We start from the raw sequence: 24,625 nt of genomic DNA, 5'->3' as shown, positions 1-24,625 counted from the left end.
CTTTTCAGTTTCCAATTCAATCATAAGGATGGTGTTAAATTGTGAACTTCCAATTCAGGGTTTGGAGCTGACTGTTTTGTAAAACAGAGTCTAGATTAGAGTGGTGCTGGAAAAGCACAGCAGGTCAGGCAGCATCCGAGGAGCAGGAAAATCGACGTTTCGGGCAATAGCCCTTCATCAGGAATTGCCTGAAACGTCGATTTTCCTGCTCCTCGGATGCTGCATGACTTGCTGTGCTTTTCCAGCACCACTCTGATCTAAACTCTGTTTTCCAGCATCTGCAGTCCTCACTTTTGCCCTGTTTTGTAATACAGTCAGGTCACAGCAATGAGATGTGTCATCAGTTGAGATGGAAAACTGATTTGGTTCATCTCATGTCACAACAAAAGCTGTGATTGACCTTAATTGCCAGATTCTGAAGGAAGTACAGGTACATGTCATGAATTTGCGAAAGACTGGTTTTACGTTACTTCCTAAGTTGTAGAAATCCCAGAAACTGCTATTGTGTCTGTGTTGTTTTGATGTTTGGTGTTGCAAGTATGCCTGAAAAAGATTTCTTGAAATCCATAGTGAACATGTTTATCATGCAATTACTTTCTATCTTCTGAAAGGCACTTAAAACATTTGTTCACAATCCTAGCGTAATCTTAACTAATCTATTTAAATGAAATCTCTGAAAACTTAGCAAAATTGATCAATATTTTTAGAATATATGCTTCCAAATTGCTGAGCTTCTTTCCTGAGATGATTCTTCTCATGATTGCTATCCACTTTCTGAGAAACAATGAATGGCACTTGTGTTGTCCTCTAAGATGCATAATCAGCTGAAGTTGTTATAAATATCAGTACACCCATTCCCATATGTATGCAATTGATGACAAATGAAATATTATTAATAACATGGGATACACATTACCAGTTTCAGGTGAATCCTAAATTAAATGATAGATTCATGGAGATTAAATCAAGGAAAAATATGTATGACATGAAAGAGACCTCACTCTCATTTGTTTTTCAAAACATTTGTTAAATGTCACTTAGTTACGCCACTTACATCATTTGACTTTGTCCGTCTTTGTAATTTTCATAGAAATAAATAGTTAGATTAGATTACTTACAGTGTGGAAACCGGCCCTTCGGCCCAACAAGTCCACACCGACCCGCCGAAGAGCAACCCACCCAGACCCATTCCGCTACATTTACCCCTTCGCCTAAGACTATGGGCAATTTAGCATGGCCAATTCACCGAACCTGCACATTTTTGGACTGTGGGAGGAAACTGGAGCACCCAGAGGAAACCCACGCAGACACTGGGAGAACATTAAAAAGTAGTATTCAAACACTCAAACCATATCAAACTCACCTAAATCATAAGCACAAAACTAAATTAAGGGCAGTCTGTGGAATGCTGGTTTTGGCGTAATGCAGTAGATACATTTTTAGAAATCCCTCTTGAAACCATAGAAATGACTTTATTTTGGCTTAGAATCACGTTTGTAAATCTAACAGTGTTCAAGATATTCCCTCATTTGATTACTGTGGTGCTTTGAGCACATTGCATGCATCCTGGTGATGTGTGCATTCTGGCACTTCCATTGCAGCTTTCATATGTTCCCAGTCTTTATATTGATTTTGATTTGTATCTGGAGTCTGAGTCATTGCTGCAGTAATTCCCTCCAGCAGAGGAACAGGACTGTCAACCATTCAAAGTCTTGACTATGTAGAGCTGTATCCTTACAGCATTAGCCCAGTTTAAGCTGCAGTTTATCACTGACTATTGGTATTGGAAATTGAACCCTAATGACCACATGTGACACCTCTGATATGCAGATTGCAGCCATTTATGCAATGCATAAAACTAATTTCAGATCTAGTATTGTCCTCAATTACCACCATTCCTCACACTGACTCTGGTGGAAATACTTTGCTTTTAAAATTATCTGTACTTTATATCTTTGCAGTGAATGGTGCTGATCTTTCATTAACTCAGTAGCTACTATTGTCAATAAGACTCCATGAATATGTCAACATCTTGTGTGTTCGCAATGCTGTTCTAGTTTCTGAAAAGCACTTAAAACTAATCAATGCATGATTTAAAAGACCCATTTCAAAATTTAAAATGCTACTGAGCTGAGTGCAGTTTCTTCTTAAGCTTTATACTGGTAACTCTAAAGTCGTAAAATTTTAAAATGCTGTCCTCCAAGGAAGGATTTTATGGAAGTGCAATATATTCTTTTTTCAAGTAGGTTCTATTCAAGAAAGAGTGAAAACAAAAGTAATTTTGTTTACATCATCATCATCCTCAAGCATGGTTAAACAGACTCAGCAGTCACTATACTTTTGTCAACTATCAATTTCAAATACTTTGCTGCTTCTTAATCTAATGCCTAATGAACATTGCAATACCAAATTGAAAAATAAATCAAGAAGTCCTTGTGCTGGAATGCTTTTATTGCATGTACTGTACTTTGCAAACTGGTATATTGTTTCTTATTAAACCAAATATTTGCTGATCATTAGTTACTAGTTCATTAATCTATAAAGGCATAAATTCTGATTAAACATTCCTGCAAAGCATGGGATTATTCTGACACAACTTGTGTATTAGATTTTGAGACTATGGAACCATGTTTTTCTAAATCTGTGCAATTTATATTGAAGTATACTTTCCAAACTCTCTGTGTCATGTATTTGTCACCCTTGTGAGAAAACTAAAAAAATTTGTAAACACCTGTAGAATATTTAAAGAAGCTATTTTAAAAACTATTCTAAAAGAACTAATGAGACTGCGTTCTGCCAAATATGTATTTCTTCATTTCCTTCTCCTTTCATCTTTGTATGGGACGTGGATGTTGCTGGAAAGGTCAGTATTTGTTGCCCATCCCCAATTGCCCTTGAACTAAATGGATCACTAGGTCATTGTAGAGGGCAATAAAAAGTCAACCACATTACTGAGGATTTGGAATCACATGCCAGCCATGCTAGGTAAGGATGGAAAAGCCATTCGTGAACCAGACATAGCCATTAGGTTATCTTATAATTCTAGAATTTTTATTGATTGAAATTTTCACCATTTAACAATGGTGCGACTCAAACTCATTGCCAGATCATTAGGCACAGGATTACCATTCTAATTACATTACCACTATGACGCTGCCTGCCTGTCTATATATCATAGGTATGTAGTCAAAATAGTTTCATAAAGACACCTTCTAAATCATTAAAGGCTCAATGGTTAAACCCTAAAATTAGATCTAATCTGAAAACTATCTTAGCTTAAAATATTCATAGCGTCTAAATTACCTTTCAGTAATCGCTCTGCAACTATTTCAAATGTAGCCATAATGTGCAGGTGCTGGTGTTAGACTGAGGCAGGCAAAGTTTTTTTAAAAATCACATAACATCAACTTATGGTCCAACATGTTTATTTGAAAGTACAAGGTTTCAGAGAGCTGCTCCATCATCAGGTAGCTAGTGGAGCAGGATCATAGGACACGGAATTTGTAGTAAAAGATCAAAGTATCATACAACAGATGCAATGTATTGAACAAATCTAGATTGCTGCTCGGTGTGAATAACTTAGAATTGGGATGCAGGTTTCAATTGGTTAATATGTAAATCTCAGATTTTCTTTCAAGTGAGATAACTCAGTATGTCATCAGTATATTAAATAAAAGTGACCTCTCAGCTAAGACAGTGCATTTAAGGTGTGAAGTTCGAGTCTGTCTGTATCCCAACCTGGAGTCAGAAGTAGGAATTTATAAAATGTCACATTGACTGACTGCCTACAGATTGTGTGCTTTTTGAACAAAATAGAATGTATCTGTAAAATCAAATTCACCCCACAAACTTGTCCATCTTGAGGGAGATGGAAAGCTACCTGACTAAGCAGTATGGCTGTGAAAGCTTGTACTTCCAAATAAACCTGTTGGACTGCAACCTGGTGTTGTGAGTTTTAATTTTAAATGTAGTTCAAAATTTATCTTTGTTGCTATCTTTCCATAAAATGTCAATTTTGTGTGTTTGTGATTTACTGCAAGAAATTAAAAACAATGTGTATTTGTACGATTTTTAAAAATTGGTGCAAGGGGCATGAGTGATGCATAATGGATGGCGGGTGGGTGGGGGAGATGTGTCAACTTTTGATCTCTTCCCTATTCCCCAATCCAATTAATTGGATTGCATTTCAAGTATTGCTGGGTCACAGCTATGGGTTTGTTAATGAGTACAGTTCAAATGACAAAAAGTAGTATTTTCATTCAAGAAAAGAAGAATGGGAATAATTAAATATGCAAGCTGGTTTTGTATTTTGCCCTCTAGATGTGTGTAACAACTGAAATGGTAAATAAGTTTCACTGTTACGTGCTTTTAGCATTTAAAAAAAAATTCTCCTATTTGTATATCTGTTTTCATAAAAGTGACATTTGGAAGAAAATAAACAATACTAAAAAAGAGAAGCATGCTAGTGGCTCTATTATAAAATGTCAATTTGACTATCTCTTTGAACTCTGCTTTAATTTCTGAGTTTGTTCTGTTCATTAGCTCGGGATGGCAATGGAATGGAATGAGTTGTAGAAATAGAGGTAAATAGAGTTGGGAGCAATAAGCATTATATATTTTATTTCATGTTGACAAATGAAGCCTTATGCTTCAGATATATGTGAGAATGGGACAGTAATGAAAGCTTATTGAAAGCAAGGAAATACACCATGATCCCTTTGAAAGCATTTATTGAAAGGATATCAAGCTGCAAACTAATCTTTCATATTTTACACTTTTCATTTGAATCAAGTTGTAAGTGTTTAATTTCTAATGAGATGATGTTAAGTAACTCCTTTTATTTTCAACATGCCAGTCTTTCAGTATTGCTATTGTGTGAAGCAGACAGGAATCTCTTAGTATTATAATGGTCATGAAATAGTGTAATTGTCTATTCCCTGTCACAAATAAAACAATCAAGATTCCAAAAAGGCTTGACAGGGTTAAGATGTTGAGAAGGTGCCCCCACTAGTGGGCAAATGTCAAACATGGGGAAATGTCAAACATGGGGACAGGGAGTGAGGATGGATTTTTGAAGTATCAATCAAGAAGTTGAGCGTTTTGAGGGGCTGGCATGAAGGAGGCATTGAGCTTGATGTAGATTAGCCATGGAGACAGTGAGGACTGCAGATGCTGGAGATCAGAGCTGAAAATATGTTGCTGGAAAAGCGCAGCAGGTCAGGCAGCATCCAAAGAGCAGGAGAATCGACGTTTCGGGCATGAGCCCTTCTTCAGGAAGAATAGCCATGACCTTGTTGAATGGCAAGGCAGACAGGAGGGCTTGAATGGCTTATGCTTCAGAAACATCAGAAGATCCATTCAACCCAGAGAGTGGTGGGTGTGTGGAATGCTCTGCCCAGAGGGCAGTGGAGGGCCAGTCTCTGGATTGATTTAAGAAAGAGTTGGATAGAGCTCTCAAGGATAGTGGAATCAAGGGTTATGGAGAAAAGGCAGGAACAGGATACTGATTAAGGATGATCAGCCATGATCATATTGAATGGTGGTGCAGGCTCGAAGGGCAGAATGGCCTACTCCTGCACCTATTGTCAACAGTTTTTTATGGTCATTTTTAGATTAGATTAGGTTCCCTACAGTGTGGAAACAGGCCCTTCAGCCTAATAAGTCCACATCGACTCTCTGAAGAGTAACCCACCTGACCAGTTTCCTGCTGATTAATGCACCTAATGCTGTGGGCAATTTAGCATGGCCAATTCACCTAACCTGCACATCTTTGGACTGTGGGAGGAAACCGGAACAAACTCATGGGGAAGAATGTACAAACTCCACACAGACGGTCGCCTGAGGCTGGGATTGAACCCGAGTCCCTGGTGCTGTGAGGCAGCAGTGCTAACCACTGAGCCACCGTCCCGCCCAGACTTTACACAGACTTCAATCTATCAGAGGGTTAACATTTTATTTGTATTTCTGATTTACAGTTGATGGGACTTCAGAAACCTACTACTTCCAAGAAAATAGTTTTCTGATAGGGACAATGGCAAAGATGAGACTTCAAAGTTCAGACTTGATGGTGCAGCAACATTTTCGATGGGTTCAGCTTCGATGGGATGTGGAACCTATTAGTGGTTTGCTTCAGAGGTTTCTCAAAAGGCAAATTATTCACAAGGTAAATAAACATTGCTCTGATAGGAAATTTTGCTGCTTTGTTGTCGTATAAATGGGGATAGAAGTTGAGCTGACTTTATAATTGTGCTTATAAATTTTCAGGGGGGGCAGCCATGGGGGTGGTTATTTTTATTTTGCTTCTAAAGCCAAATAGTGTTGATGAAATCAATTTTTAAATTACTTCATGGGGAGTGGGCGTCGCAGGAGGTCAGCGATAAATGCCCATCACTAAAGTAAGAGTTAACTCCATTGTTGTGGATCTGGAGTCGCATGTAGGCCAAACCAGTGAAGACAGCAGGATTGTTAGTGAAGCGGATGGATTTTTCTTACAATCGACAGCATTAGACTTCTTAAATCCTAGGTTTTCACTGATTTCAGTTCAGCTTTCACCGTTTGTTATGGTGGGATTTGAATCCAGGTCCCTAGAACTTTACCTTGGTCTCTGGATTAATAGTCTAGTAATAATGTCACTAGACCATCACCTTCCAACATCTTTGAGATGTTAGTAGCTGTTAACTGTTGAATACATCCTTAATTAGTGGTGACGCAAGTTATTTCCTTATTCAGAAACATTAGAAGATGTTATAAGTGTTTTTGTATGCAAAAACCTTGTAATGTCTATCCATGTTTCATACTCCATTTTTGTTGTGAAAATCAAGTGTTGGAAGACTAATCCAATCTTGTCCACAAAATGTCTTCTCTAAATCTCTGTTTATATAGATAAATCCAGCAGAATCCTATATAGCTGTTGCTAATCCGATAGAGGATGTGATATTCAATATTATACATTCCTGGTTCTTGCTGAGTTTCTGAATACCGAACAGGTTAGCTTCTGATGCAGCACAATTAACTTACCAGCTCTGACTGGAATGTCAGCCAGCTTTCCTAAATCTTACTGTGGGGAAAGTTGTGCACTTTTGCAAGTAAAGACTGGCTCTGGCTTGACTCAAGTTTTTATGGTGAAGGAGCTTGCAACATAGATTGAGGTACCAAACCAGTGCCTGTGGAAATTAGTACTACTCAAAATAACTGTGTAAATGTTAGTTACAAGTGGCTTCCTTCAGGCTCAGGTGATGCCAAGAGCCTGTTTTTGTCCAGTAGTTGGACTGACTTGAGTTGGTTTTGTCTCCAAGTCCTTCCCCATCTGCCATACATTTCCCCACTTGGCACACTCCACTTGCCCAATGCCTGAGCTAAGAGCCAAAGCTAACAAACAAGCAGGAAACAGTGGAATGGAGTTTGAGATGAAGAGTCCAAATACCATGAACTATGGATAACCGCATTCTTGGTATGCACCAAATGTTAGTTAAAATTCTTTGGGTTTATCTCAATTTCTCTTCATTTACCAATGTCCCCTAGTTATTGACATAAAAGGGGATAATATCAAGGAGATGTCTGAAGCAAGTTTCTTTTTCTTACATAGGATGCTAAGTGTGTGGAATGCACTGTCCGAGGAGGTGGTGAAGGCAGATACAATAGCAATGTTTAAAAGCTGTCTGAACAGATACATGAATAGGCAGGGAATAGAGGGACACTGACCATGTGGAGACAGAAGATTTTTAACTTAAAAAAGCATCATGCCTCAGTGCAGGCTTGTTGAACTGAAAAGCCTTTTCCTGTACTGTTGTTTGTTCTTTTTTGAGTTGCTCATAAGAAAGCAATGCCAATATTTTACAGTTCCAAGGGCAGTTACCGGCTCCGACTGATCCAACATGTAAGGCTGTGCAGTGGGTATGCCGAGTCTGGCATCAGCTGAATTCCTACTTGTCTCGCTTAGGAACACCTGAGGCATTGATGGGACCAAGAGACTTCTTTTCCTGTCCAATCTTACCAGGCCAGGTTCAACCCATAATGAAGTAGGTTTCTCTGTTTATGGGTTTGGTTCATGAAGTTTCTTCATGTTCTATGTAATATCTTGAATCTGACATTGTTGCCATATTACATTTTGCACCATTATGTGAATATTGACATTGCTAGTTGATGCATGTTACACTGCCTGTGACCCTTCTGAACTGAAGTCACCAAATAACCATCATGATAAGGTACCTATGGAAATTAATAAGAGTCAAAATAAATATAGACACTTTTATCCCATGGTGGTTATTTTTGTTTTGATTCTAAATTCACTACATGTCAGTGTGAACATTTTATGGGATGTCAACTGCTGTTTATCTGTTGAATATATTTAAGCAGTAAATTAGGAGTTGGATTTACCTTGTTTCTTTATTCAGGAACTTTGTACAGTTGCCTTTGTATGCAGAAAGCTTGTAATGCCTGTCCGTGTTTCATTATTAGTATTTACTGAGACTTTATTGCCATTTTTCCATGCTACCTTCATATGCCTTGGTGTCATTAGTATGTATGGAAATAAGCAAAAACTCAAAACACTCTTTTCGTTTTATAAAGTTTGGCTGACAGTCCCAGTGCCCTGTGAATGGATGGCTGTCTCCTCACCAGTGCAGGTTACAAAGCCTTAAAGCTTGCTGTCCATCTTGTGGGCAGACAGATAGTGTTGGAAGGTTTCTCGGATGCTGCCTGACCTGTGCTTTTTCCAACGCCACACATTTTGACTGACTCTCCAGCATCGGCAGTCCTCACTTTCTCCTAGTTGCAGAAAGACTTTGGCAGATGAAATACAATATGGGAAAATGTGAGCTTATGTATTTTGGTTGGAAGAATGGAGGCACAGACTGCTTCCTAAATGGGAAAGGCTTTGGAAATCTGAAGAGTAAAGAGACTTGTGAGCCCTAATTTAGCATTTGCCTAAGGTTATCATGCAGGCTCAGTTGGCAGTTAGGGAGGCAAATGCAATGTTAGCATTCATTTTAAGAGGGCTAGATTGTACTGGTGAGACTGTAAAGAGTCTAGTCAGACTGCATTTGCAAAGTTGTGAGCAGGTTTGGGCCCCATATCTAAGGATGGATGTGCTGGCTTGGAGGGGGTCCACAGGAAATCTACAAGAATGTTCCTGGGGATTAAGTACTTCTCATATGTGGAGCAGTTCAGGACTCTGTCTGTATTCAGATGGAGTTTAGAGGAATGAGGGGAGATCTTGAAACTTATGGAATATTGAGAAGAGGCCTAGATAGAGTAGACGTTGAGAAGATGTTTCCTTTAGTAGGAGAGACTAATTCCTGACAGCACGGCCTCAGAGTGAAGGTACACCCTTCAGATTAGGAGGAATTTCTTCAGCCAGAGGGTGCTGAATCTGCGGAACTCATTGTTGCAAAAGGCTGTGGAGGCCAAAGCAGAGTGTATTTAGACTAGACGAGCAATTTTTTGTCATGTGTACTTTTAAATGATAAATACAGTGAAAAGCTTTGTGTAAGTCACCCACCACAGACCCTACATCAATGATAGAAGTCATTTATACATTATGAAACAAAAATAAAATTAAGACAGAGTTCATCACAGTTCAGTTAATTGCTCCTGGGCTCAGGGAAAGCTGATTCAGGAACAGTGGAATAACTTGAAGATGCAACGGGAATGAGACTATCATGCCCGGTCACTGGAATACTGGGCCAGAAGCCTCCACCGAAGACCACCAGGCTGTGCTGAGACTGCCTGCTGGACCAATGGAATATCTGTACGCCAAAGGCGAAGAAGACCTCCACACGGGAACGAGACCTTCATGCTGAGACAAAATTGTCCTTCAGCTCCTTCAGGCACCTCGGCTTGGTCTGAGAGTCTGGGCCGGTGAAGTCAAACCGGGACCTGTTTCTCAATTGCTGGAAGACTCCAGGCTGGGGGTGGAGCTGTGTCTAGCTTGTCTTGGCATTGTTGACACCACTGCCTGAGGCCTGCTTCTTCAATCACCACGCTCCATGCTTAGAAGAAAAATGCAAAAAAATCAAAAGTAAACTGAAGGGAAAAAAAGCAAGCAGATGAGCCCTGGGCTAAGCCCCGCCCCATACTGCCGCCATCTTGAAAGAGAAACAAACAACAGAGAGAGGCTCTTGAAGATTAGAAGATAAAGGGAAATATGGAGAAGGCAGGCCAGTGAGGTTAATAAACATTATCAGCCATGATCAAATGGTGAGGCAGACGTGATGGGCCAAATGGCCTAATTTTGCTCCTGTATCATATGGTCTTTGAACATAGAAAAGTACAGCACAGAACAGGCCCTTTGGCCCATGATGTGTTGAGGATTAATTCTAATGTAAAATAAAATAACCCAACCTACGCACCCCTCAATTCACTGCTATCCATGTGCATGTCCAGCAGTCGCTTAAATGTCCCTAATGACTCTGCTTCCACCACCACCGCTGGCAACGCATTCCATGCATTCACAACTCTCTGCGTAAAGAACCTTCCTCTGACGTCCCCTCTATACCTTTCTTCTAGTATCTTAAAACTATGACCCCCTCATGCCAGTCAATCCTGCCCTGGGGAAAAGTCTCCGACTATTGACTGTATCCATGCCTCTCATTATCTTGTATATCTCGATCAGGTCACCTCTCTTCTTCCTCCTCCAGAGAGAAAAGTCCGAGCTTAATTAACCTCTCCTCATACGGAAAGCCCTCCAGTCCAGGCAGCATCCTGATAAAACCTCCTTTGCACCCTCTCCAAAGCCTTTGTTTTTTTCCTATAGTAAGGAGACCAAAACTGGACATAATTCCAAGTGTGGTCTCACCAGGGACTTGTAGGGCTGTAGCAAAATCTCGCGGCTGTTAAACTCAATCCCCTATTAATGAAGGCCAGAACACGATATGCTTTCTTAACAACCCTATCCACTTGGGTGGCAACTTTGAGGGATCTATGTACTTGAACGCCAAGATCCCTCTGTTCCTCCACACTGCCAGGAATCCTGTCTTTAATCCTATATTCAGCATTTGAGTTCGACCTTCCAAAGTACATCTCTTCACATTTATCCAGGTTGAATTCTTATCTGCCATTTCTCAGCCCAGCTCTGCATCCTGTCCATGTCGCACTGCAGTCTGCAATAGCCCTCGATGCTATCAATGGCACCTCCGACCGTTGTGTCATCGGCAAATTTACTAACCAACCCCTCAACCTCCTCATCCAAGTCATTTATAAAAACTACAAAGAGCAGAGGCCCAAAAACAGAGCCCTGCGGGACTCCACTCAACACTGACCTCCAGGCAGAATACTTTCTATCTACAACCACTCTCTGCCTTCTGTCAGCCAACTAGTTCTGAATCCAGATAGCCAAATCTCCCTGTATCCCATACCTCCTGACTTTATAAATGAGCCTACCGTGGGGAACCTTAGCAAATGCCTTGCTGAAGTCCACATACACCACATCCACTGCTCGACTTTTGTCGACCTATCTTGTCACCTCAAAGAACTCAGTAAGATTTGTGAGGCATCACCTGCTCCTCTCAAAGCCATGCTGACTGCCTTTAATCACACTATGCTTTTCCAAATAGTCATAAATCCTATCCCTCGGAATTCTTTCCAAAACCTTGCTGACCATAGACGTAAGACTGACTGATATTGGCAGGGATTTCCCTATTCCCCTTGAAAAGAGGAACAACATTCGCCTCCTTCCAATCCTGAGTGAGGAAGCAAAGATCTTCGCCAGTGGATTAGCAACCTCCTTTCTCGCTTCCTGGAACAGCCTAGGATATATCTGGTCTGGCCCTGGGGACTTATCAATCTTAATGTTTGCCGAACGTTCCAGCACATCAACTTCATTAATCTTGGTCTGTTCAAGCCTGTATCCCAGCTCCTTAAAGTTCTCATTCACAACAAGGTCCCTTTCCTTAGTGAAAACTGAAACAAAAAGCTCATTTGGGGCTTCCCCTATCTGCTCTCACTCCACTCACAAGTACCCTATGCTATCCCTGATTGGCCCTACCTTCTCCCTGATCATTCTTATTCCTCACGTATGAGTAAAATACCTTTCGGTTCTCCCTAATCCTTTTCAAACCTTTTTCATGCCCCCTCCTGGCTCTCCTCAGTCCATTTCTGGGCTCCTTTCTAGCAAACCTGTAATCCTCAAGCTCTGCTAGATCCTTGTTTCCTCCACCTTACATAAGCTGCCTTCTTCCTTTTGACGAGAATCTCCTCTGTTCTTGTCATCCAAGGTTCCTTAATCTTACCCCTTCTTACCTGTCTCAGAGGAACAAATTCGTGCATCACTCGCAACAATTGCTCCTTAAATAGTCTCATGTCTGCTGTGCCTTTTCTGTGGAACAATTGCTTCCAGTCTGTACTTCCCAACTCCTGTCTGACAGCGTCATTATTTCCTTTTCGCCAATTAAATATCTTTCCTCGGTAACTGCTCCTTTCAGTCTCCAAGGCTATGGTAAATGTGAGGCAGTTGTGATCCCTGTCACCAAAGTGTTCTCCCACCACGAGATCTGACACCTGTCCTGGCTCATTGCCAAGCACCAAATCTAAAATGGCCTCCTCTGTCTGTCTACATACGGAGAAAGGAAACCCTCCTGAACACACCTGACAAAAACTGCTCCATCCAAACCATCTGCACTTAGGAGGTTCCAGTCGATATTGACAAAGTTGAAGTCACCCATAACAACAACCCTGCTACATCTGCATTTTTACAAAAATCTGCCAGCCTATGAGTTCTTCAATCTCTCTACTGCTATTAGGACGTCTGTAGAAAACCCCCAATGAGGTGACTGTTCCCTTGCCGTTCCTAACTTCCATCTATACTGACTCAGTAGACAAACCTTCCTCAACAACCTTTGTTTCTGTAGCTGTGATGCACTCTCTGATTAACAATGCTACACTCCCTCCTCTTTTTCCACCCTCCCTGTTCTTTTTAAATGTTCTAAACCCTGAAACATCAAGCAATCATTCCTGCCCCTGTGAAACCCACATCTCCATTATGGCCACAGCATCATAGCCCCAAGAACTAATTCGTGCTCTAAGTTTGTCACACTCATTTCTGACTCCTTGCGTTAAAGCAGACATACTTTAAAAATCCCTTTCTTTTATCGTGTGAGGAACCTTCCTGAAAGATTCACTACATCCTGTCACTGACCCATCTGCAACTGCCCCCTTCTCAGATATGTAGCTCTGATTCCCACCCCTCTGCTAAACTAGTTTAAACCCTCCCGAATCACACGAGCGTAATTCCCATCCGGGACATTTGTGCCCCTCCAGTTCAGGTGCAACCCGTCCTTCATGTACAGGTCCCACCTTCCCCAAAAGGTATCCCAATGGTCTACATATCTGAAGCCCTCCCTCCTGCACCAGCCTCGTAGCTGCATTGGCTGACTGTTCCTCACTTCACTATCTCGTGGCACTGGTAGCAAACCCGAGATCAGTACTCTATCGTCCTGCTCTTCAGCTTCCAACCTAACTCTGTCGTCGCTTTTCGGATCCTCAATCCCTTTCCTGGATCTTTGGTATCAATATTTTCCACAATTTCTGGCTGCTCAGAAATCCCTTCAGAATCCTGTAAACCCGATTGGCGACATCCAGCACCCTGGCACCAGGGAGGCAACATACCTTCCGGGAGTCCAGTTCCTGCCTACAAAATCACCTATCAATCTGTCTAATTATTGAGCCCCCTAGTACTAGTGCTTTTCTATTCTACACCTTCCCTTCTGAGCCTCCGTGCCAGACATTTGATAACTATGACTTTCCCCTGGTAGGCTGTCCCCACCAGCAGTATCCAAAACAGTATACTTATTGCTGAGGGGAATGGCCACAAGGGATCCCTGTTCTGACCGTCAGTTCCCTTTCCTTCCCCTGACTGTAACCCAGCTGTCCTTATCCTGTGTCTGAGGAGTGACCACTTCCCTGTACATCCTATCAATTTCTCTCTCAGCCTCCCAGATGATCAATAGTTCATCCAGCTCCAGTCCCCTAAGTTAGTTTTAGAGGAGCTGGAGTTGGGTGCACTTCCCGCAGATGTAGTCAGCAGAGACATGTGAAGTGCCTCTCACCTGCCACGTTCTGCAGGAGGAACATGCAACTGTCCTAACATCCATTTCCTGCTACTCTGAAAGCCTGCGCAGGATTGAAAAAAAGGAAGAGAAGATAAGAAAAAAAATGAGAAAACCTGAAAACTTACTGAGTTTACAGACTCTTAGTAAGGTTAGAGGAGGTGGGTGGGAGGGAAGCCCGACCGTGTAGGGTCTCTGGCTTAGATCTCATCCACTTAAAAACTTCCCAACAGCCCTCGTTTCTCTCTGCTCTCTCTCTCCTCACTGCTGTCTTCAAAAAATGTTTTTTTACTCACCATCCCAGTGCTCCTCCTTCACACCCCTCTTCTTTTTTTCCCAGGTTAGAATAGGTTCTAGCACTTAATACAGCCAAAATGCTGCTTTTTATGAAATGTAGGCTGGCTTTAAGAAGTGCTGGATATGTTTAATATATGGTAGCATTTCACAATTTTTCACCTTCTCTTTAGTGACTGTTACTCATCAGTGTGCGTAGTAATTTAAGGTCTAGGCTATAGTGATTTAAATTAGCAGACCGCATGTACTGTATATCAGAAGCAAAGAGAATGGATAATCCAGTTTCATGACTCTCTAAAATTGTTGTAAATTCTTGTCCAAAGGAGTTCACCATTTAAGGTGCAGGAGAATTATACTTGGTGATTTTTGAAAAAAAAATTGTTCTTTTGAGGTGGGCACCCCTGACATGGCTACATTTATTGGACCATTGTAGTTATCCTTGAACTGCTAGTAAAGCTGATGCTTACTCAATGGTATTGGGAAATTGTAGGATGGTGACCCAACAAAGATAAAGGAACAATAATATGTCCACATTAAGATTGAGAGGGATTTGGAGGGGAACACAGAGGTGATACTCTCACAACATTGTTGCTCTTATATTTGTGTTTTTGTATGTGTTGTGTTACTTTTGAAAGTTCACTTATCTTGAATTTGCAGATGGATGGCCAGCTTGTGGAATAGTGTCATTGCTCCCAGAGCAGAAGAAGCAATACTTTCCAGGGCCTCAGTGAGGAGACCTTCTCGACAAGGGCAACCTGTAAATAAGATCCTTAATCAGGGGCAACAGGCTGTAGTTAAGGCTGCTCTGAGCATCCTGCTTAATAAAGCTGTTCTGCATGGTTGCTCTCTTTCAAGGCAAGGTAAAGTGGAGAACAATAAATTGCATACAGTCTGATTATAGCATAATCCTATTTTTTTTAAAAGAACTTGGTTTAATTTCTTGCATGCAGTATATAAATCAGGCTGAATTGTGAATCTGTTTTAGTATGAGATAGTATTTGTTATAGAATTGTGAACCAGCAGTGATCTTTTAGATCTGTGATATTGAGCAAGTTGACCTGCACAGAATGTGCACTCAAAATACAAAGCAAGCTGCCCCCCCGTCATTGTTCCTGCATTTCCCTCACAGCCTCCAAATCTTTGAGCATCAAGTCCTCATGTAAAATTATAGCACATGCATGAAAATTGAGACCTGAAATGAAACATAGTTTCCTATAGGAATCGTTCTAGAAAATAAAACGTAACACCCTTTAAGTTGAAATACATATATTGCTAAATTCTTAGTGCAAAATGAAGTGACTTTATATTTTTAATTTTTAAAGAGAAAAATGTAATGTTTGCCTACAGTGCCTCCTGTTGGCAACTTTGCAAACCTCAACACCAAGGCAAAATCTGAACCAAGTTTAAACTGCTTTCCAGATAGAATTTGTAAAATGCCATGACCCGCATTCCTTTTATGTGTGGCCTGTAATAGGTGGGAAGTCACAGACCCTACTGGTGTCCTAGATGACTACTGCTTTTAACCAACGGCTGTGGACACTGGCACATCCATGAGGCTGAGTGTTACATGGGTAGCACGATTAGAGAGGTGGTCATAGCTCAGCTTTAGGGCTTGGAGGCAGGATGGGACTGGATGACAGGCAGGTAGTGCAGGAGTCCCCTGTGGTCCTGCTCACGTATCCATTTTCTGTTTTGGAAGCTGAGTAGAGGATTGCCTCGAGGACATCTAGTCATGTTTGGGGCACCGTGTATAGCTCAGCTGCACAGGAGGAGAGGAAGAAGAAAGGGTCAGTTAAATGATACGGAATTCCTTAGGGGTACAGACAGCAATCAAACATTTCTCCGGCTGTAAATGTGACTTCAGGATGATATGGTGCCTCCCTGGACAGGGTTATGGATGTCACAGAGTGGCTGCAAGGTATTCTTTGTGGAGAGAGCAAACAGCCTCATTTACTGAATGATACAATGTTTCTTATGTCCAAGCAATACCAATTACAAAAATGCCCAGTGAGTTAGATCAGGTTGTTGCTCATATATCCCTTGTGTTTATAAAAGCCAAGGAAAGCTTACCTCCCTTTCTTAGCTAGGAAATTCTCAGTGCTGTTCGGAATACCTGAACAGTGAGAAGAAATAAAACACGCTTTTGAAATGATTTAAGTGTAATTGCAATTAAGTTTATTTTTTAAAAGACATACAGAAATGATAAATCTTGTTACACAGTGACCAGGCATTGTATTAGTTGTTCAGATATGTTATTTGTCAGAACAAACTGAATCTATTAATTGAGAATATTTCATTCCAGAGTTTGAACAATATGCACCAGAATTCCAAGGATGGAGTTTTCCTTTAACAATGATATCCAATTACAAAGCCAGCAAGAAGAAAATAGATAGCAATGCATGGCGAAAAGTGAGCACTGGCCCCCGTAAGAAGTCTATCCATTCAGTGTCTCCATCTTGGAGCAAATTTGATGGGCAAAGAGAGGGTAAGGTGCAATACAGTACAATTGACAATAAAGATTCAAACAGAATTAAATTGAAATTAATCAGAACCATGGCCTTAGAATCTCTGGTTCTTCATGGTGTACATGTTACTACTTACTTTTTAGAAGCCAAAGCAAAACATATATTTGCTATAGGAAACAATGCAAAATCAAGCATGGAACTTAAATATGGTGCTTTGGTTGAAGTGTTAACCCAGGGCCACATATGTCTCCTGAAATGATTGTAAAAAAGGCAATGATTCTGTTTGAAAAGGAGCATGAAATTCTGTGGATGTCCTGACTGACGTTCATAAGTTATTTAAAGTAACCAAAGCCAATTGCTCTGAACCTTCCTTTATTTACTATTGTAGAGTTTCTGGAAGTGCTTAAGTGTGAATTGTTTTGATTCCTTTTTAATACCTTGCAATTCCTTAAGTTCTTAACACATTTCCAAACTGTCAAATGCTTTATTTCAGCTTTGTAGCTGTATTTAAATTGTCCTTAAATTTTCGATGCTGTGAGTCTTTTGTTTAGAAGTTAACTGATTCACAGTAGTTGTTAAATACAATGTCTGTGACAAATGGTAACATTCATGGTGTTGGAAATCAAGAAAGCCTATGTGTGTGCAGTAATTGTCAGATAAGGTAGCTAAAGTGTTTTTGATATCTAAAATATTTGCACTATCTAGAAAAGAAAATTGCATTTTGAAATCCAAGGTAAAAATGGAAAAATGACTGAACTGTACTCTGCCTCTAATATGCAGTATGTATACTATATTTTTCTCCTCTGAGTAGGTATTCAGCTAATGCCAGAATTGCCGAAAAGCTTCAACAAGTTGAATACGCAGGTGAAATTGCAGTAAGTTTCCAACAGTGAAGATATTGACTAACACTCAACAAAATTCTGCTCTCATCTGTTGCAATGAAACAGTTATATAATTTAGTTTCTTTCTATTATTAGACATTCCATTAGCATTTTATGGCTGAATTTTTGGTGAACATCAAAATCAAATATCATGTCGTAATTTTCTAATTTCCAGAAGTTGCTGATTAATGTTAATTTTAAGCAACTTTGTTCTATTTTTGTGTCAGTTTTGTAAATAGTAGATATAATAAATGCTGAATGGATAAAATAAATGATCTCTCAGTGCAGTGCTACAGTTAGGGCACCCCATTAAAACATAGATAAGATGCTTGGTGAATAACTGTTTCAGTCATGCTTTTGTTTTGAATGGAAATAGTAAGTGTCTTTTTGAAGTCACAAGTAACTTATTTGGTCAGTCTCATCTTTGAAGTTCTACAGTAATTCTGTGCTCAATAATATGCTGAATAATTATAGTTATTATCTATTTTATAATTAGAGGTTGGGCTTGGAGTGGTGAGAATGCTATTTGATGTCATTTGAGGAGATTAACTTTAACTAAAAGGTTGTATTGTTGAAGTAGCAAAGAGGGACCCCAATGTTCTCATGCATAGCTGAGTTAACATTTGTTTGTTGAGGTTTGACACTGAACGTTGCCCAGGGAGAAGGGCAGCTTCACTTATTTTTGAGCAAAATGTGTAAATTTATTTCATCAGATTTATTTATTTTACCTGAAATAAATGTGGGCAATTAGTGATTGGCAATAAAAGTTGGTCTGGCCAGTGATGCGCATATGCCAAGAATGAATAAAAAAAAATTTGCTTGCTTTCACATGACTGACCAGCAATATTCATGCGATTCATTCATTGGCTATCATTTTATGGTTGTAAATTTAAGATAATCGGAGTGATTTTTCAAAGTAAAATGAACATGCAAATTAAGAACTGAAGTAGGCATTTTTAATGAAAATTTTCAACTTTCAAAGTAACTTAGTTTTTTTAAACAATCAAGTTCACTTGAGAGTGGTCCACTGAAGACTGCAGATCTAGAACAAGGGCTGGCTCTATACGATGAAGACGTTGACATAATTGAGGAGCTCCAGAGTATGTGTTTAAGCAAGTCTGAGTCTGATATAAGCAAGGTGAGAGAATTGTTCAAATAGACTGCATGATGATGGTCTTATTGGTAACCTGTTTGATTTGGCCACATAGCGTCAACTGTAACAAAGGAATTGAATGAATCAGACTTTTGTCATCTCATCTGAGTTCATAAAACTTGCACTTCTCAGACAGGATGATTTGGATTTCAGTCCTGGTTAAAATCTTTAATGCGTCAAACTACCCAATTTGTGGGCGGCACGGTGGCACAGTGGTTAGCACTGTTGCCTCACAGCGCCAGAGACCTGGGTTCATTTCCCATCTCAGGCGACTGACTGTGTGGAGTTTGCACATTCTCCCTGTGTCTGCATGGGTTTCCTCCCACAATCCAAAAAATGTGCAGGTTAGGTGAATTGGCCATGCTAAATTGCCCGTAGTGTTAGGTGAAGGGGTAAATGTAGGGGAATGGGCCTGGGTGGGTTACGCTTCGGCGGGTCGGTGTGGACTTGTTGGGCCGAAGGGCCTGTTTCCACACTGTAAGTAATCTAATCTAATCCAATTTAGCAGTGAATGTGTGGTGCACTGTTTTTGAGGTGCTATCTCCTGTGCAATAGGTTAAAACTGGTCCCCTATTTGCCATTTCAGCTGACAAAAGATTAAAGGGGTGCAGGAACATACAGACTGGAGATATAGGCGTACAAGTTGAGAAGGCTGTTAAAAAGGCATAATAGATTGTTGATTATTCTGAGGTACGAGAGTAGAAAAGGAAGGCAATTACGTAAAGACTTCATAGTACACAATTGGGCCTCAGCTAGAGTATTCTGTACATTGCTGGCAATCAGATTTTAGGAAGAATATCAAAGTTTTATCGGGTTTATCAGAGATTTACTAATATAGTGTTAATGAGTGACTGTAGTTATCTGACAAGTGAAGAAGCAGTGGTTGTTTTCCATAGACCAAGCAAGTTCAGAGGAGACTGAATACAAGCGTTCACAATCCATGAGCGGTTTCAATTGGATAAATCAGGAAAAAATGATTTTAGTGGCAGTATATCTGTATGCAGGGAACAAAGATTTAAGATGATTAGCAAAAGAACTAGTGGGTACATGAAGTATATTTTAGACAGCAAGTTCTTCATGTATGGAATACTGTGCCTGAAAGAGTGATGGAAGCTGATTCCATGAGAACTTGCAAAAGAGTGGATAAATACTCGGGGTGGGGGAAAGGGGAAATACTAGATAATGTGGAAAAAGTGGCGAAATAAGACCATTTGAATAGCCTTAACAAAGAGCTTACATTGGCATAGCATGCCACATGGTTCGTTCCTGCTTTATAATTTCTTGAATCCAATCAAAAGACAGGTAATATTCTCCTATTCTTGACAACATAGTCCCTTTTTTAACCTCCGGTACCAAAAACATTATTTAACTGATTTGGAGATGCCGGTGTTGGACTGGGGTGTACAAAGTTTAAAAATCACACAACACCAGGTTATAGTCCAGCAGGTTTAATTGGAAACACACTAGCTTTCGGAGTGTCACCTGATGAAGGAGTGACACTCCAAAAGTGAGTGTGCCTCCAATTAAACCTGTTGGACTATAACCTGGTGTTGTGTGATTTTTAACATTATTTAACTGGTCATTCATCTCAGTTGGTGTTTGCAAGTTCTTGCCATGTACAAATTGATGTGTCTTTAAACTTGTCACATTGACCATTCTTCCAAAAATAATTTTGGGACATTCTGGGGATATGATGATATAAATACACCTGCCTTGCTTGTTGATTTTCTTCTTTTCCACTGAGAAGCTAGGCAAAGTTGATCTGCAACACAAGTGTTGGCTGCTTAAATTTAAATATATATTCACTTTCATATAACTGCTTTTGGTTCATCTAAATACACTAATCAATTTAAATAGTTACAGTGAGTATTTAGTGTACTTTTGGAAGGAAGGTGTTCTCAAACTACTTTTTAGGTTATAGATGAAAATTGTGTGAACATAATGCAAAGTTAATTTTGATTTTTTGACTAAGCAGAATGTTCAAGTTGATAAGTGCAATAATTGTAGCCTCCTTAAGAAGAATTAGAAAAACTTTCTATTGAGCATTGATTCTTTAAATAATTTCCTACCACAATTTACTCTAATTTATCAAGAAAATATTTTACAAGTTCACTGAATTGACTGCAATTTTCATTTCATAAGATTGAAAGTCATATGTTGACGTGGATATTTGCAATTGCTGTAAATTTTAAAATTGATATCTTCTCCTATCACAGATCGATGTCTCAAAAGATCTTTCCTTTCTGATACCTAATTCTCAGCGTGATCAGTCATCCCTGAAGATGCTGAAAAATCATCATGCTGCTGAGTTGCCAGTACCAAAGGTTGGAACTTGAGGTTTTTGCTTTGCACTGTTTTGGGAGGTGTTTAATGCATACTCCCCTAATAGAAATTCAGTAGAAAGTAATCTCCCAAGTGACAAATTGAGCCTTTTGTTTAATTTTTGCAATTAGGTTGTAAAATAGACTGTGACTTGCAGTTATGAAGTGCAGACTTTGTGTTGTATTCAACTGTTGTTCTACAAAGCATTCACACCATTGCAGAAGTGCTTTGTAATAACTTCCTAATCTTGACTGGTCCATGTGGGATGGCTTGTAGGAGACTTAGTTGCTCTCCAGAGGACAACAGTACAATGAAAGCTGCATAACTCTTTGTGCATCTCCTAGTGGTGAAAAATGGAAAATCACTAATGGAAACTTGGTAGTTAATGATCTGCTGCACATTGTGCTGGGAGTGCTGAGGAAATTGAAAGTCATAATATCTCCCCTGTTGTAAAAAAAAAAGTTCTTGCACCATTTGTTTTTAATCGTAAGACTTCAAAACATCTTTACAAAGTATTTTGTTTGTGACCCTGATCCCTAAACCATCCCTAATTGTCTTTAAAATGAACAGCTTGCCTCGGTCATTTCAAACGGCAGTTTAGTGCACGTGTCATGTGTCAGGCAGATAGCAGATTTATTTCCCCAAAGGGAGTTGACAACTGACAACTTCTACAGCAGTGACTTGGTCAACACTAGGCCAGTTTATGCAATCATCTGCTATGGTCCCCAGAATATTAGTTCTGAAGAAGGTTCAGTGGACTCGAAACATTAATTTTGTTTTCCTTCCGCAGATACTGCTGGATTTCTCCAGTAGTTTCTGTTTTTGGTTCCTAAAGTGTTAATCTGGGGTTCCGGCTTGCTCGCCCAATGACATTACCACTGCCACTGTCTGCCCCAATTACAAGGCTATTTAACTCTATTGATAAATGAAAAAGCCAAGACTATGTTCTGTACTTTGGAGTTATTATACCAAGTGTATATCTTTTTCCAACAATTTATTATTCTTTGGGATTTCTGGCAGACATTTACACATAAGAATTACAAGTTTCAGTATTTCAGTTTGATTTGTGTAATGACTTTAATTTTCATCAGAGAGAGACAAACTTAGCTTAATTCACTGAGAATAAATCTTCATAATTGTCAATTAAAAAGGTGTACTGGCTAATGGCAGTGGTGATCTTCAGTACTTGTCAATGCAGAAACTGAAAATTTTAGAAGCATGTAGATCAGGCAACATTTGTGGATAGAACTGATTTGGAATTAGGACCCTTCTTCAAACCTGATTTGATTTTAAGTCTGCTATTTTATTAAGAATGTGAGAAACCTGAAGGAGAGCAAAATCTATAAAATGCTGTGTATATTTTATCTTCTGCAACAGTTGGGCATTATTGTTTGTGAATTCATAACTTGCATATTTTAAAAAGAACTGCTTTTCATTTGAAATGCATTACTTGTGTAGCTAAAGTATTTTCTCATTTTATCAGACATTCCTACAATGTAAAAATTCTACGAGAATTTTGATGATTGTTAGCACATGGATGTAGTGTTTCTGCAGCTTCAACCCTTGGCTGTTACCAATAAGTTAACACAAGTCACCATTGTATGTCATGCATTTGCCCGTTCTTCTCATGGTATTATAGCACTTGGAACAAGATCAGAATATTTGCAGTTTTATTCAACCACATCATTCCACCCTTTCAGAGACCACCTCCCACTCCATTGCACCAACCTATCAGATAATTTACTGTAAATTATCTGTAAAAACAGATAATTTACTTTGTTCAACTAATTGTTTGATAAATAATGTGAAAATTTATACCCATGACAATTCAGCAATTATTTTCCAGATAAAGATATAGACAATAAATAATATGACCATGCATTATTTTTGGAGATGCATAGTAAAGTTATTTTATTCCAAATATGTTTATAACCTTTTGGTTTTACAGGTTTTGGACTGTCCTGTACAAAATGGCACACCCATGAGAAGTAGCAGCACTAAAAGAATGAGCAGATCAGGCATCTCAAGAATGAAATCGCATCTGCCTGTACTTCTGAATAACACAGACCGCATTCACCGCAGCAACAGTAATACAAGGCATTCAGAATCCAATATCAACACAACGAAGGAGGTTTGGAACCTCTGCAAAACTTTACATGAAACCAATAAAAAATAATTCTGTTTGAAGCCTTTTTTTATATAAAGTCTTCAATTTAACAAAATATGTATGAACCACAGATCTGTAATATATTAAACAAAATGTAAAATTCTCCTTTTTATTGTTAAATGTTTATTTGGGGACCACACTTTCTGTATATTGAATGTTGTTGGTGCTATGACAGAGCACTAATTTTTAGTTGTTGCCTTTTCTGTTTTATTGAATACTTGGATTGTGTACCTAATAGATGGCTTTTTTTTGCCAAGCGAAGAAAGAGAATTTATACAAATAGCAAATGGTTTGTTGCACATATAAGCATTTGCAATTGTTGTTAATATGTTGTTGTTATTCAGGGTTTTTCCACAGAAGTATATATATTATGAAGTGAGCAGAACTATGTGGTACATAGTTCGTATCCATGGCATGATATGTACAGTATCTGCAAATGTATTTACAATTTTAATATAAAAAAACCTTTTCATTGGATGTTATTCAGTGAATAGAATGTGGCAATAAATGTCAATGAAATGCTGATTTTCTTTTTCCTTCAAAACAAGAAGCCATATTAAATGTTTTAATGAAATTCTGTGTGTATTTTTCAAAAAATGTCATATGCATGATTAGTCATAAATCTGCAGGTGCACCTATTTCGTAGTGCATGTCTGGATAAACATCACAGTTGATATGGAATTTCTCTTTACAAAATCGTATTTTTAAAATAGATGCAAGGAAATTTGCTAAAGTTATGAAAAGAAATAGATGAAAGAATTAGCATGCTTTTAAAAATGCTTTCTTGCTTTACTTGCCATAAAAGTCAGAGTTACAAATGATGAGTAATCTGAGTGGTCATTTTGAACTCGATCTTTGATAAGAATTTGATTCTGCAGTATATATTGACTGAATTTCATTTGTGCTCTGTCATGGTTTTCTTTGTAGAAATTGACCTAGAACTATATTTTGTGCTTTAGAATCCAAGGGTCCACAGCAAATGGGGATACATTAAAGTAAAAATATTTTTGATGTGATGATGGACCACAATTTGCTGTACGAGTGGATCAAATTGTCTGGTGAAAACCACCCTCCTCTGCCTGGCTTAGTGCATCCTGACTTTAAACAACTTCACCTTTGACCTGAAGAAAATGAGATGAGTTAGAGGTGTGGTTATGGGTACCAACGTGGGCCTGCTGTTTGGTAGAGTGTTGGAACACTCCTTGCTACAGTCCTACTCTGGCCCCCCACCCACTACTTTGTCTGGTACATCAATGATATCAATGCTGCTTCTTCCTTCCCTTGTCCAGAATTGGAAAAAA

General features: G+C 39.3%; 1 protein-coding gene across 3 annotated transcripts in view; it reads left to right on the top strand.

The window, feature by feature from the left end:
• Positions 1–23,847, top strand: part of cttnbp2 (cortactin binding protein 2) — a 156,944-nt gene extending 133,097 nt beyond the window's left edge. For 2 of the 3 annotated variants that reach the window (XM_072551512.1, XM_072551513.1), the window contains 8 exons: positions 5,976–6,163; positions 7,840–8,018; positions 14,994–15,196; positions 16,639–16,821; positions 17,613–17,676; positions 18,691–18,820; positions 21,052–21,159; positions 23,106–23,847. In XM_072551512.1, coding sequence (XP_072407613.1) covers positions 5,976–6,163; positions 7,840–8,018; positions 14,994–15,196; positions 16,639–16,821; positions 17,613–17,676; positions 18,691–18,820; positions 21,052–21,159; positions 23,106–23,333 — 1,283 coding nt within the window. In that variant the 3' untranslated portion in view covers positions 23,334–23,847. Of the gene's footprint in view, positions 1–5,975; positions 6,164–7,839; positions 8,019–14,993; positions 15,197–16,638; positions 16,822–17,612; positions 17,677–18,690; positions 18,821–21,051; positions 21,160–23,105 lie in introns of those variants that run through there. The other variant, XM_072551514.1, reaches the window with a different exon arrangement.
• The last annotated feature ends 778 nt before the right edge of the window (positions 23,848–24,625 follow it).

The sequence above is a fragment of the Chiloscyllium punctatum genome, chromosome 32 (genome assembly GCF_047496795.1).
Source record: "Chiloscyllium punctatum isolate Juve2018m chromosome 32, sChiPun1.3, whole genome shotgun sequence".
In the NCBI taxonomy this organism is placed as follows: Eukaryota; Metazoa; Chordata; class Chondrichthyes; order Orectolobiformes; family Hemiscylliidae; genus Chiloscyllium; species Chiloscyllium punctatum.
The sequence above is the reverse complement of the archived record's forward strand: the minus strand, read 5'-3'. Positions and strand labels throughout refer to the sequence as shown.